The sequence below is a fragment of the Dipodomys ordii genome, unplaced genomic scaffold (genome assembly GCF_000151885.1).
Source record: "Dipodomys ordii isolate 6190 unplaced genomic scaffold, Dord_2.0 Scaffold10, whole genome shotgun sequence".
Taxonomy (NCBI): Eukaryota; Metazoa; Chordata; class Mammalia; order Rodentia; family Heteromyidae; genus Dipodomys; species Dipodomys ordii.
The window spans coordinates 12880101-12894693 of record NW_012267226.1 but is presented as its reverse complement, the minus strand read 5'-3'; the positions used below and the strand labels follow the sequence as shown (position 1 = coordinate 12894693).

The 14593-nt window shown below is 37.8% G+C and overlaps 1 protein-coding gene across 1 annotated transcript in view; it reads right to left on the bottom strand.

Moving 5' to 3' along the window:
• The window catches only part of Gria4 (glutamate receptor, ionotropic, AMPA 4), a 269646-nt gene that overhangs the window by 23452 nt on the left and 231601 nt on the right, over positions 1-14593 (bottom strand). The window contains exon 12 of the mRNA XM_013009473.1: positions 9843-10090. Within this exon, the coding sequence (XP_012864927.1) occupies positions 9843-10090 (248 nt within the window). The remainder of the gene's footprint in view (positions 1-9842; positions 10091-14593) is intronic.

The following is a 14593-nucleotide window of genomic DNA, read 5'->3' as shown; positions in this document are numbered from 1 at the left end:
AATAACATCAAATACCAGACAAGTGATGGAATTCTGTGAGACATGAAGGAATGTGGAGACCATGAACGAGCCTGAACCCATACAAGATCATGTGCTATTGTTATTTAACTTTGGGTAACTTATTAACATTCTTCATCAAGTAAAATGACAGCAGGTGAGGAAACGGATGTACTTTGGAACTTCAGTGGGTCCCAGGATGTTCCAGAGACATCAAAATGGGGATGTTGTCATTGTTATTCTAATGGTTATTATGAAGATGTGCAGGGGAAAAAAACACTCGATTACAGATTCTACATTATACAATGAAACCTTATCTCCATCTATTGCTATTACCATTTGCTCTGATTAGATTGGTCCTACAATCTTAATGCACATTTAAGCTTCATGATATACCAGGTGTAACGTACATACTTTCTCGTATATGCTTTTTTTTGGGAGCTTAAACTTTATCATCTTTAATAAGTTTACCAGAAATAGCTATTTCAGCAAGCCAACCTTTCAGCTCCTAAAAACTATAAATTCCAAGAAACATATAGAGTATTTTTTTCTGCAACAGACAAACCAGAAATTGTACAGTTATGCTTAATATGAAAAAAGTGAATACATTGCTTTTTATGAAGCACTACTTCATCTGTGGATGTCACTTATATGGTCATTTTGAGGGGGCAATCTTTATATTTATGGTATAGCGTGAGAAAATATGAATAAGAATAACTGTAGGCACATTGCCTGGGCTGGATAAAATTATAGTGGCTGTGCAGTGTTCACGCTTCAGGGCTTAAACTGATTGCTATTTGTGATGAAAAGAAAAATGAAAAAGAAATTCAATAGTAAAGAAGTTGTTGGGGTTGTTCTACTGTCCTTAAAATTCACCTTCTCAAGTGTTTTATATTGAGACACTGCAGGATATCACATTGTGGTTCAATTTTTTTGATCATATCTACATACTGAAAAATGTAAGTTTTGTCTTCAAAAAAATCAACAAGTCATTTCCCATGCATGTATCTCATGCGTGTTGGGAATTTTATCCCCCCCTTTTAAAAATAACTCAGTGAATTTTGTCAGACTGTACCTTGTATAACATTGATGTTGACACATATTTTAAATGTTTTCTATTTAAAATGTTTATGCCCAAGACCTGTATCTATATGGGATTCTACTGGCTTTTATAGCAAAATCCCTTCCTTAAATACTTTTCCATTTTACAACATAGACCAACTATCATGAAAGCAGCTACTTATTGAAGGAATGACTTTGGTTGATTCCTAAACCAGATGAACTTTTTACCATGGTTCTGAAATTGAATTATCCCTCAGTCATGCCAAATGTCTGCAAAACTGAAGAGTTACAAATCTTGTTATTTTGTTAAGCAGAATGGGGTGTGTGTGGGAGAACTCAAAATCCCAGAGTCTGGAAATAGGAAGAGAATCTAATCATCAACATTACTGTCTCCTTTTGAAAAGATGTGACTCTCTTATACTTGTTACTTGAACAAGTCTAATAAGTCTAACGCTGGAGCGATCATAGCCCAGTAATTTCCTCGTTTTTGTGGGACAAGGATTTTTTTTTTTAAGCAGGGATGTGCCTGTCCTGGGTGCTGGCCCTGAGCTTTTTTGCACTCTACCCCTTGAGCTCCACTTTGCTTTTTTTGGTCATTATTTGGAGATGAGACTTTCCTGCCCCAGCTGGCTTTGAACCTTGGTCTTCAGATCTCTGCCTCATGAGTAGCTAGGATTATAGGACATAAGCCACCAGTGCCTGGGTGGAATTTTAATTGCTGTAGAATATTGGTGTTAACTTGACAATTCCTTCAACTTCACAAGCATTTATCCAAGTTTTAAGCATACCTTTAAAATGATGGAAATTTGAGCTCTCTATACTGGGGGAGAGGGGAGTTCCAATATGCTTTGAAATGATTAATGTTGTGAAGAACGGCACAACAGACACGGTAGTAAGTTTTTTAGAGTCAACTCTATATTTAAAAGCCCGTCTTTGTTCTTTTCCCAAAAGAGCACTGGAGAGAGGCAGATCTTAGCTCTAACCTCAGCTGTGGGACAAGTCACTTAACATCTGTAATCTGAGTTGTCTTCCTTTACAATTAAATGACAAGGTAAGAAGGTTAAAAGGGATACATGAAACTAATCTGTGCAGAAGTAGTTTGAAAAGCTACTGTTATATATACTATTATACTGTTTCACCATTTTGGTTCACTTAAGGAATATTATTGTTCAATAGTTGCTAGACGTCTACAGGAACCATATTTAAAAATCCTAAAGTAAATAAAAAATGAAATGATATCTTAATGGAGTCTCTGGTTTATTTCCATATTATATTATGGTAACTCACCCCGCCTATGGGGTAACTCACCCCCCTACTATGGAACACAATCTGAGATCACCTTTTATTGGATCCCACTTCTATTTACCATTAACTAGCTTCAAATGTAAAACAAAGTGTAAGATACTGTCTTAACTCTCTGAATACCTGCTGTTACGTTTAAGTTTTCTTTGCTTTTAATCTGCTTTTTATACTTAGTAGGCTAACAATGTAAAACAGCTGTCATTGCTGTTTTTGTTTGTTGGCTTTTGGGTTTTTTTTAATGTTTTAGTTTGTTTTCTTGTGTGGTTTCATTGCACATTCTGAAAAGATGGAAGGCTAAGGCTTGGAGCTGAGGTCTTAGTTCCTAACGGGACCTTGGCCCAGTGTTATTTGAAAGAGGGAGATCCTGAAGCTACACCTCTTTTGGTATCAAGTGTGATACCAGGATGCTACAGCAACCATAGCTTGTAGGTAACTCTTGAAGGTTTTTGTATCTTCTATGCCAAGTGCCAAGAAAGAGGAGCCCACATTCTCATCTACTTCCTTTGCAAGTGAGGGTCTGTTTGTGTCTCATTTGTTTGGTGATTCCAATTTATATATAATTTGTCTGTAAGTACCAGTCTTGGGGCTTGAATTCAGGGCCTGGGTGCTGTCCCTGAGCTTCTTTTGCTCAAGGCTAGTGCTCTATCACTTCAGCCACAGCTTCACTTCCAGCTTTCCTAGTAGTTTAGTGGAGATAAGAATCTCATGGCATTTCTTATCCAGGCTGGCTTCAAACCACAGTCCTCAGATCTTAGCCTCCTGAGTAGCCAGGATTATAGGCATGAATTATTGGCTCTTGGCTTCCAGTTGAATTTTTAAAAAATTTTATGATTTAGAGAAAATAATGAATGTTTAACATGTCTGGAAAAACTTCTCTGGGGGTCCATTTCTTCACTAGATCTTTATTGTTGAGTTGTGAAACTCAAAAAACGACTCAGGGCCTTTTTGAAAGTGTGCTCCATTCTGTGTATATCTCTTCTGAGTGGACTGTAGATTTTAGAAAACATGGAATCCATCCACTTAAAGTGGATAAACAATATGTTCAAAGTATTTCTAACATTGGTTACTTGTTATTTATAACATTAAAATCAGTGCAATGCTTGTTTTTGAAAATGCGTAGTTCCAGTGCTTGGTATTTTGGAGTTTTGAAAGGAATGTGGTTTTCTTTTCAGTTGTTGTTAGGTGTGTATATTACCACATGAATGTAGCAAAGTTATCTTTGCTGTGTGTAATTTCATTCTGAAAGCAAGAACTAGAAGAATGATGGGGTTTTGGACACAAGTTTTAAAATAAATGAAAAATTTTAATTCCCAGTTAAACTGATATACATTTTAAAGTCATTACTATTTTCTAGTTCATTCTCAATGACTACCAAACTATTTTATGTTCTTCTTAAATATGGATCATAAACCAGTCCTGTCTTGGCTGATACTATCTTTGGAAACAAAAGGAACTTATTTTCTAAAGCTGTGGATGAATTGTTTTCTGTGTACTAGCTAAAACAAATAGGTATATTTTCCCTTTTGCAGGAAATTCTTCTTTATTTATGATCTTCTAAGGAGATGTTTATCATAAGCATAAAACTGTGTTAATGCATCATGTCAGAATTGCACATCATGGGGATTATATCTCCACAATAAAGTGAGCTTTGTAGTATTTTATTACAGGCATTTTGGAGTTTTATGGTGAACCTAATTACCATCACTCACTCCAAAGCCCTATGTCATATGTATATGTGTTGGTAAAATATTCTTTATGAATGTAATTATTTCAAGAGTAAAGAACTCTTTTTTCCTCCCTTCTTCAGCCTACCACTCCATTCCAGCGCTGAACTTCCAGCTAAGAATGCCTTAAGTATTATGTCTGGGCTGAGGTACCAAGCGTGCTATCCTTCCTGGCTTCCTAGCTCTCCTACCACCGAAGAAGGCAAGCCTGTAGAATTGAATTCTATTCACCTGAGGGCACCAACACAAACCTTGTCATTTAAAGACCCTTGCTAATATTTGGAGGATAAGAGCTAATCATCAACTAAATTCAAGACAACTTTATAATCATAAACCTCAAGAGTATTTACTATCTAGAGAAGTAATGGTCCTATGCCCTTTGATCCTGTACTGGAGAAATCAACCTGATTTTTTTTATTAGAAGATTCTTCCAGAGGCTGTGTTTTGATTGGATTTTATTTTCTTACTAGATTGTCTTAGTTGAGTCTATTTCTAGATCTTAGTGTTGTCAGAACCCCGATGTGTGTGTGTGTGTGGGTTCTCCTCTCCAGCTTCATTGCTCAAGAGCTTTAGTCTCAGGAAACTCATATCTTGGCTTCTCTCTACCATTCCAGAAAAGAGAACTCAAACTCAGAAACATGCATACTTCATTGTTACCTTGACTGTTCTTAGCCTGACCACTAGGGGGCCAACTGCTTCTGAGCCCATACCATACAGTGGGATGATCTTCTAGAGATGAATGAAATCATAGAGTACCTATACAATGACTTGTCATATACTAAGAGGTAACATTTAAATATGGTACTCATGCATAAGAAAAGCCTTCCAGAGATCTTCAACTCATTTGTTATGCATTAGATAACCTTACATAGATTTTTATATTTCCAAAACAGTTGGCATGTGTAGGTTAAAGCTAGCTGGCTTGGTCACTTCACATTCTGTCAACTGAGTTAATCTGTATTGTACGCAATGTACTTGGTTTTGTCGAAGAGGCAAGTGCATGGGTTGAAAGAACAGCTAATCTTCCTGCCTGGCAGTTTTGTGTGTTTTGAAGTGGTGAAAGTTAAAGTGACCACAAATTTCCTCACTTTTAAGGTAAATTTACTAAACTATAAACTTACCAATGTTTGGTTAAAAAAACCCCGAAAAGATCTAAACATTGAATTTAGAAATTTTCCAACCTGGTGGTGTCTGTGTAGGGAGCTGTAAAGCATCCCTGAAGGTGAATAATATAAAAAAAAATTACCTGATAAATTATCAGTGGGGATCCAGCAACCACTTATGGAAGTATTTGTCAAAAGACTGAGGGTGAATTATTCCAGCATTTAAAAGATATAGTAGGAAGAAGGGACCAGGTATATGGTGCCTGCTAAGCCATAAAGCAAAGAAAAAAAAAGCAGTCATATTTTAAAATATTTTATATATCATATTTTAATATTTTAAAATATGTAGTCATATTTTAATTATAAGAAAGAGATGAATGGAAAAACTTGTCATTTCAAACAGCAACAGAAAGGTTTATACTTTCTACTGTGTTCAACGTGGGGAAAGGAAAGTAGGAAGGATATAGATCCTGCTTTCCTGTCATTTCCTTCTGGGACACATGGAGACTCAATGATGTGCCACGTGACATCTTGGTTTGTGAGTACACGGGTACCCACCATGGACACCAACATCTCAAAGAGTAAAGCAAATTACCAGAAGGGAATCTGTGTGCCTCTGTGCGCATGCCTGTTGAGGGCTGAGTGACTGCTGTTCGTTTACCTAATCGTTCGTTAGTGTGATGACTATGCTTAGAGCACGTAGGTTCACACAAAGAAACCCAAGTTCTCTGTAGTATCTTTTAATCTAGGACTAGGAAAAATGGAAGACAACCACAGGCATCTCTTTCTGTAATACTTAACCTGTAACTCATTTCCAGGAGATATGTAAATGCTGATTCATTTGAGGTCAAGTGATGTTCAGTGTTATTAAACGCTTGACCTCACACTTCTGTACTTTAAAGTTTTTGTAGTATCTGTGTTTATTACTACCAGTTAAACACTTCCTTGTGGTATAAAAATATACAATACTTTGATTCTCCTATAGCATGATCGGTAATATACAATACAATACTTTGATTCTCCTATAGCATGATTGGCAATTTTTCCCCCTATAACTTTTTTTTTTTTTTGTCGGTCATGGAGCTTGAACTCTGGGCCTGGGCACTGTCCCTGCACTCTTCAGTTCAAGGTGAGCGCTCTACCACTTGAGCCACAGCACCACTTCTGGTCTTCTAGTGGTTTATTGGAGATAAGACTCTCACAGAATTTCCTGCCTGGGCTGGCTTTGAACTGTGATCCACAGATCTCAGCCTCCTGAGTAGCTAGGATTACAGATGTGAGCCAATAGCGCCCGGCTTTCCCCCTATAACTTCGAAGCAGTAAGACCCAAACTTAAGATAATGCCTCATGAAATTTATATGGAAAAGTGGGTTCCTTTGTTTAAATCATTCACACATTCATCTGAATTTTGATACATCTTCCTTGAAACTTCTTCAAAGTGGAAAATAACCCACAATTTGATCTGCAAAGGACTCTATCGACCTACACTGGGGCCAATGATTTTGCTGAATCCTGAAAGAAAAATTCCATTGAAGATGTGGCCTTCTACTTCCTTTCTTAGCACTTCTCCCCTCCTCCCCCGGCCCCAGCCTGTAAGAGAACCGTGATGAGTACAGTTTCAAAGGACCAGTTCTGGTTGCCCTGGGTTCCTGAAAATAGGCATTGCCAAGTCCATTGGGCTCTCTCTCTCTCTCTCTCTCTCTCTCTCCTTCTCCCTCTCTCTCTCTCCCCATCCCCTAGAGTTCACCCACTGATGCAAGTTCTAATTAGATCTTGTTTCTTTTGAGTCATCATTTTACCCCCACTGGTGAGAGAATAGTTGTCTTCTTACAGACCCTTCTACAAGCATCTTTAGAGGACGCAAGTCCAATTTCTAATACCACCAAAATAAACACATAAAAATGAAGATCCTGATGGCATTTGTTTTAAAGTCCACATTACCATCTTTAAACCTAACTGACCATATTGAATGGCTATCCTATTGTTTCTCTTAGCTGTGCTTTTTTGAGCAAACAGCATGGCTTGGAAACAAAAAGAAATCCCCGAGAATAAAAGAACATCGCTGGCTATTTGTCTGATTCAGCATACATGGCAGGAAAAAAAAATCACTGTTTACTTAAAAGACTCACATGGCCTAATGAATCAAAACAGCAGAGCTTATGAATGCCATAGCTAATGAATACACACATGTCTTACAGTGTCCAGAGCAATTAACCGAAAGATCTGCTTAAAAAAACCAAACAGAACCAAACAAACCCTGATCTTAAGTCTCTCAGGAACCTAGTAAGACAGAAGGTTTCTAAGATTTTGGATACAGGCACATCCTGGATGTTGATTTGAATTTGCTTTTAAAAACTAAATAATTTATGCAACATATTCCTATCAGTCCATGTCTATATTGGTTTGCATCTTCTTTAAAAAAGAGAAGAATCCTAGTGGAATAAGAATGAGAATTTAAATCTTTAATGAGCCTTCTGCCTACAGGTCTGGGTGGAGGAGTTGGGAGGAGCTAGAGGTAAAAATGCCCATGAGCCTTCAGTGCCCTGCCAGTGTTCTCAAGACAGGACAGAATGACTGTGGTTTTGGCTTGCAGGGGCCAGCTTGCTCAGGAAACTGTGCCATATAGAAAACAAAGTACATAAACAAACTCTGCAGCCAGGAAGTTGAGTTCAACAATTGACTCATTAAGGAGACCCAGGGAAGGACAGGAAAAGAGGGGGAAGCCAATGGCTGATTATTATACAGCACTAGACAGACGAAGCCCTTCAGCGTCTCTCCCAAACAATCACGGTAGTGTGGATTTCACAAAGTGGCACATTTAAGAGGGAACTCTCTTGCCATCAATGGGAGTCAGACACCCTGGTTATCTTAGGGCCAAATTCAGTCCCTGGAGCTTGACTTTACCAGTAGACATAAGACAGAGAACAAGGCAACTACATCCACAGAGAATTAATTGAGAGCAAAAGAGACCTCCAGTGAATGGAATCAATAGTCTGAGCACTGATCTACATTTCAAACCTATTTAAAATAAAATGACTTACACTAAGGCACCTCTTGCAATTGTGTCTTCCTCAGAGACTGATTTGCCATTTGACTTCATCGAAATGATGTAATATCCATACAAAATATGTCTCCAAAGACTAAACATCAGAATGCTAGTTTAATATGCTTCTGAATGGTTGAATTATTTTTGGGTAGGACTCTATTATACGTAATTCAGCAGCTTGACTTTCTCCCTGCACATTCTTCTAGTTTCATAGGGGATGCATAATCACACAAAACAGTCTATAAAATTGCGAGAGTCCATGTCTATCTTTGCCTTTACTGGCTACTTTCCCGCCGTTCCCCCCCACCCTCCTTCTCTACTTTCAAAATAGTTCATTTTATATCATACTCCCTACTAGATAGGACTGTGTTGCTTTGCAAACAGGCAATATTGATCTAACACAACCCTTCTGAGTACCAGTATTTATTGCTTATATACTTAAATAGTTCTCAACCCATCCCCCACCTACCCTCCCAACCGAACTTCAAAGCCCACTACCGTTCCTTTTTTTTTTGGAACCAATGAAAACAATCATGTTTAAATTGCTTTCATTTTTGCTGGGCAGCAGATGAAGTTTCATTACCTTCATTTCTCAATGGCTTACCAGAGACATCATTTTTTCAAGACCACGTTCTTGTTAAGTCCTTTAGCAAAGATCCTGATTCCTCTTGAAATCTGTGCTTTGTGTGCATCTCTCCTAAGCAGCACCGAGACCAGAGTGGGGCTCTGGCCCCATCAATTCAACAGTAGCCTTTATTGCTTAAGGAAAATAGGAAATTCTGCCTCCTGGGCACAGACAGGTGAATTCTCTATGTCGAGGCCCATCAGGATAGAAAGGGCAGATTTAACCAGTATTTCCCTAAGAATGAATGTCTCACTTGTAACCTACAGGTAGCATGGCTTCCTTCAAGAAATCACATTTTAGAAGTCTTATCTTTAAATAGTTTTTGGATGGTAATGGATCTAATTTTACAGATCTTACACCACATTCCCTTTGAAAATGGGTGAGAATGTGATTTGAGTAAGGACTGTGAAACCAGAGCCGCTTTTCCTCCCTGATCATGACTGCTTTTGTAATTTCCAACTGAGCATCAATAGAATCCCAAGACAGTATCAGAAAAAGAAGGATGCCATCATAAACAATAAGATTGAAATGGGAGAAAATAAAAAGCAGTTTCCTGGGAAGAAGCTGAGTCCTTCACACCTGGAAACGAGCAGCCAGGCATAATTTTTTTTAAAAAAAAGTGATAAAATGTTGGATTATTACTGACAAATGTAAGTGTAGATTTGGATGGCCAAAAATAAGTTGATGAACTTATAAGAGGTACAGACTACCCATGACTTAGGCCCATTGGAAGCAGCTAGTGTTCAACCAGTTTGGTTTTTATATGGCCTTTAAAGATTAATGTCAACTCTGATTATTGTCAAGTTAAAAAGTAAAGTTACCTGATTGTTGATCAAAAAATATATATATATATGAAATGGAGAAAAAAAGGCAAACAAACATACCATGTTCACACACAAACCAAAAGAATTCTCTCTCGGGGACATCAGGGAGGGTGGAATACTATAACAACACAGATCACATTGTTATACTACTCCACCCACCTTAATGAGGAGCCCTTGGGCGTTGCTACTCCATAGCCTTTAGAATCCAGATTTCCTCCCACTTTCATGGTGTCACACGGCTTTCGCTGCTCAATGTATTCGTTCATAGTGGACTCCAGCAGAAAGGCAAATTTGCCCTTGGATTTGCGGACACGAGCCACACCCTCAGCTGTAGTCCTAGTGAACACCGATGGCTCTGCTGATCGCATGTACGTCCACATCTTTTCGTACACTGCTATTTTTGATCTCTGGAGGAAATGAAAAGAAAATTAAATATGGGGAAAAGAAGGGAACAACATATTAATATTGATGGAAGCAATATAAGGGGTAAATACAGCCTTTGACTATCTTCCTCTGAATTCTCGTTTTGTTATATTGGGAACTGAAGTCACAGTAGCCTTCGATAATTTGTTTTTCTTAAAAAAGAAGAGTCTTTTAAAACAGGTCATCCAAATGACAGATAAAAGTAAGAGGAAGGCTATGCCTCTGGCCATAAGAATGTTGATATTCAATTGCTTAACTACCAATTTTTAAATTATTTTAAATATAGAAGGTCACCAAGAGACAGGTGAACATTTAAAATCACCTTCTATATCACATTCATGGCAAGTTTAAGAAGGATAAGACTTGATTTGTAACTTTGGTGAAACTCCCCTCATATCCTTTAAATTTTTTATTTTGTTGTGGTTAAGACCATTTTCTACCTTCTGAACAAAATTTTAAGTGAATGTTTAACAAATCAGGAGAGCTATTATTTTGGCTTTTTTCATGTCGCATAGATACACACACAGACACAACACAGCTCCTGCTTCTGAGTAGTTCAACATTAACAGGAGAAATATGATGTAGTTTACAAACCAAATAAACTCACAGAATGTTTTTCAGAGACAATTTCCAAATAGAGCACATATTGAACTTTTAAGGAGAAATGACTGTGTTTTCCTATTTTGTGGGTTAGCTATTCTAATGTTCTGACTCTGGAGAGGAATTTATTTTTATGAATCACTTCTGTCTACCTGAGCTCTACCTACATTATTCCCACTACTTAACTTACCAGGTCTTTTCTTAGCATTCACTTTGGCATTAGATACATAGTTATATATCAAATATATCTAAAGATATTTTTATATCTTGTTAGTGTTCAGTTTGGCACTAGATATATGAAAATATATTTAGTAAAAAAAGAAAAGCCTGAATCCTAGTTTGTGTTTGGTAATGTAATGATGCTCATAGATTTTCATGAGAACATTTATTCAATCACAAGGTACTGAAATTTTGTCTCTGGATCCAAATAATAAGTGAAGGAGAGTTCATTCTGAGTTTAGTCTATTCATAATGCCTGCTTTTACCATTCTTCCATTGTTCGCCAAACAAGAAGCTGCTCCTCACTAACCATCACATGTCCTGAATATAAAACTGAAGAATACATATTTTGAGGTCAAAGCAAATTATCCAGGCAGACAAAAGAAAAACTGATAAAAGCTGGATTCGGGATTTTGACTTATAAGAAGGAAAACTAGTAATCAATAAACCTAAATAATAAACCACACTAATGCTGATTTGCATACTTAAACACTAGAGACAAAGACATCTTTTAATTAATGCACTGAAGTATTGATCCACATCAATTTGGGAAATAAACATCCTACAATGTTTTTATGTTATTATATTTTTATGTTAAACGTTTTAATGTTATTAAGGCTTGAGAGAACTGTCTCATAATGCAGAGATCATGATGTTTGTATGTATGTTTCAGTAATAACAAGTTACTGGTGGCTATGAAAATCCTCATGCTGGGAAATTATCTGTCCACACTTGTAACTGCTGTCTGTGTGCTTTCTGTACAGAAGAAGGCCTGGATTTATATCCTCAAATTCCAAACCCACTAGGTTTGCCATATGGCCAGGCCTCATTCTTTCCATCTCCTACCATGAGTTCTGAAAAATATACCTGCCCCCACTAGATCACTTGACATTTGATAGGGATGAGGGATGTCCATATCTATATATATATCTATATCTATCTATATGTATATGTATATATATATACACACATATATATATGTATATATATATATACTTTATTTCAAACTCAAAGAAGTGGTGTCAACTAACATCCTGTAGATAGTCACTTTATAGAAACATATTTACAACAACTTGAGAATGTTACCCCAAAAGCCATAGCATTTCACATTTATTTTACTGTGGCAACACATGGAAAATGCAGGTGATACAAACAAAAGTGAGACATTGCTCCAAAATGAAATGTACTCTTTACCTGACTTATGTAACCATAACCCCTTTGTACATCACCTTTCTACTAAAAATAAAGAAAGAAAAAAATTAAAGAATAAAAGTGAGGGCTGGGAAGGTGACTCAGTGGTAGAGTGCTTGCCTTGCATGCCTCAGGCCTTGGGTTCGATTCCTCAGCACCACATAAGCAAAAAGAAAAAAGCCGGTAGTGGCACTGTAGCTCAAGTGGTAGAGTGAAGCTGAAGAGCTGAGGGACAGCGCCCAGGCCCAGAGTTCAGGCCCCATGACCGGACCCCCACCCAAAAAAAAAGAATAAAAGTGAATGCTTTAATTGAGATACTTTTTGGACATTTGAAAAATGTGAACAATGTGTTAATAATTACTTGGCAATTTTTTGGCTGTTACATATAGCATATTAAAAAGAATAGGACAATTAAACAAATCAGCCAAATGACAAAAGTATTTGCAGTGCTCAGGGGTTTTGGGCTATTGATATTTTTTAATAGCTCATTCCTATAATCTAATGTAAGGAAAATCAGTGCTCTACTGGGTTTAGTGTATTTGTGTAACATTGATTCCATCTATTTAAAATCTAGACAAAAGAGGAATCTGTGGAGTCATTACCATTAAATTCAGGAAGTCCCAGTGTAAGAGAAACTATACATATTTTCACTGGGAATAAAAAGAGTAAAGATAAAAGCAACTGCTATAGGGGACAATAATATTTAGAAATGTTGATTCTGATTGAAGGGACACGATGTACATGAGAAAGGATGAGACATGGAGACGGAAAGGACTGGAAATACTCTCTGTGCTTTTCTGCAACTAAAAGGGCGTGTTAATTAAGGTGGGCGGGCATGCAAATATTTATACATTTGATGAGACAAGCTGACAAGGAAGACGTGTCTGCTGACCTAGAAAGCCCATAAATACAACAGTAATGGAAATTGTCAGTCACCAAACCCGTCAGCTGTAATATCGACCTAATTACCAGACATAGAAAGTAAACAGGCCCAAAGCAATCAGCAAAAGTAACAAAAGTCATTATTTTTTGAAATTAGAAAATTAATCTCAGATGGATTTGTTTCATGTTTACTGTAAAACTTAATTCATGGGAAAGTATCTGATTTCAAGCTTGTTTTTATACTAGTTTTAACACTAATGTCAGGTTTTTTTTTTAAATTTTTATAAAATGTACCGTCCTTAGCCTGGCACTGGTAGCTGATGCCTGTAATCTTTGCTACTTAGGAAGGTGGGATCTGAGGGGCCAGATTTGAATCCAGAAGGGGCAGAAAAGTCTATGACCATGTTATCCCCAACTAATCATCCAAAAGCCTGAAATGGAGATGTGGTTCAAGTGCAGAGTGCTCATCTTGAGCAAAAACAATCAGGGATAGTGCCCAGGCCATGAATTCAAGCCCCAGTACTGGGACACACAGACACACAGACACAGACACACAGACACAGACACAGACACACACACACACACACACACACACACACACACACACACACACAGGATTCTTTCAATTGCGCGAAACTTTCTGGTGATCTCAGCTGAATTCCCTCCTGCTACTCCTTGCAGGGTATGCAGGGAGAAGAATGTTCTGGGTGACAGCGTCTCAACAGGAAGCTTTATCCCATAAACTGTGACATAGCAGTCCTCATTTATGCATTCACGACTGCCCCATGAGTGAACTCTGCACAAGACAGAATCTAGAGTGACACGAAAATCTAGTCACGTATGGGATGTAGACACACCTAAACAGCAGGGTTGTCATTTGGAGGCAGGGAGGATTTTTTCTGTTTCTGCTCCACCAGGTGCACAGAACACGAAGCACATCAGGGATTATCATGGGCACAACCAAGGCGACAGTTGAATGCGGTGTCGTTCCCAACCCCACCCCCAGCCTCATTCTTCCTGTGGTTGATCATAACTATGACTTTTTATTATTATTGTTACATGTTGGTTGCCGATAGATAAGCCGGGGCTGCTTTCCTATGGGAAAACATTTCATGTCCTGTTTCCTTGGTTCTTCAAAGAAATGGCTTCTTTAAAGCACGTCATGCTTGATGGGAAAGGAAGGCAGGCAGATAGGGTAAGGGATGAGTGTGTGTGTGTGTGTGTGTGTGTGTGTGTATAGGGTAAGGAATGAGTGTGTGTGTGTGTGTGTGTTTTGGAAAACCCAAATTTATGTATTCCTCAAAGCATGCTGCTAAGGGACATTATTTTCTTATCCCATTAGGGTTCAGAGTGTGCTGCAACAAATACCTTGACTTGTACAATCCCCTGCTTTTGAAACTGAAGTTGGATAGGAAAGAGGGAGATGAGCTTCCATGTGAGACTTCAACCCCAGAAGCAGCTTTCTTCATTGCTGCATCTCTTAGCAATTTATTCTCTTATCTGCCACACCATTGAAAGAAAAAAAGAATTTGAAGTTTCTTGTGCGTGTTTTTTTTTTAAACTTTGTCCAGACTGAAAATACACATTTTTTTTTT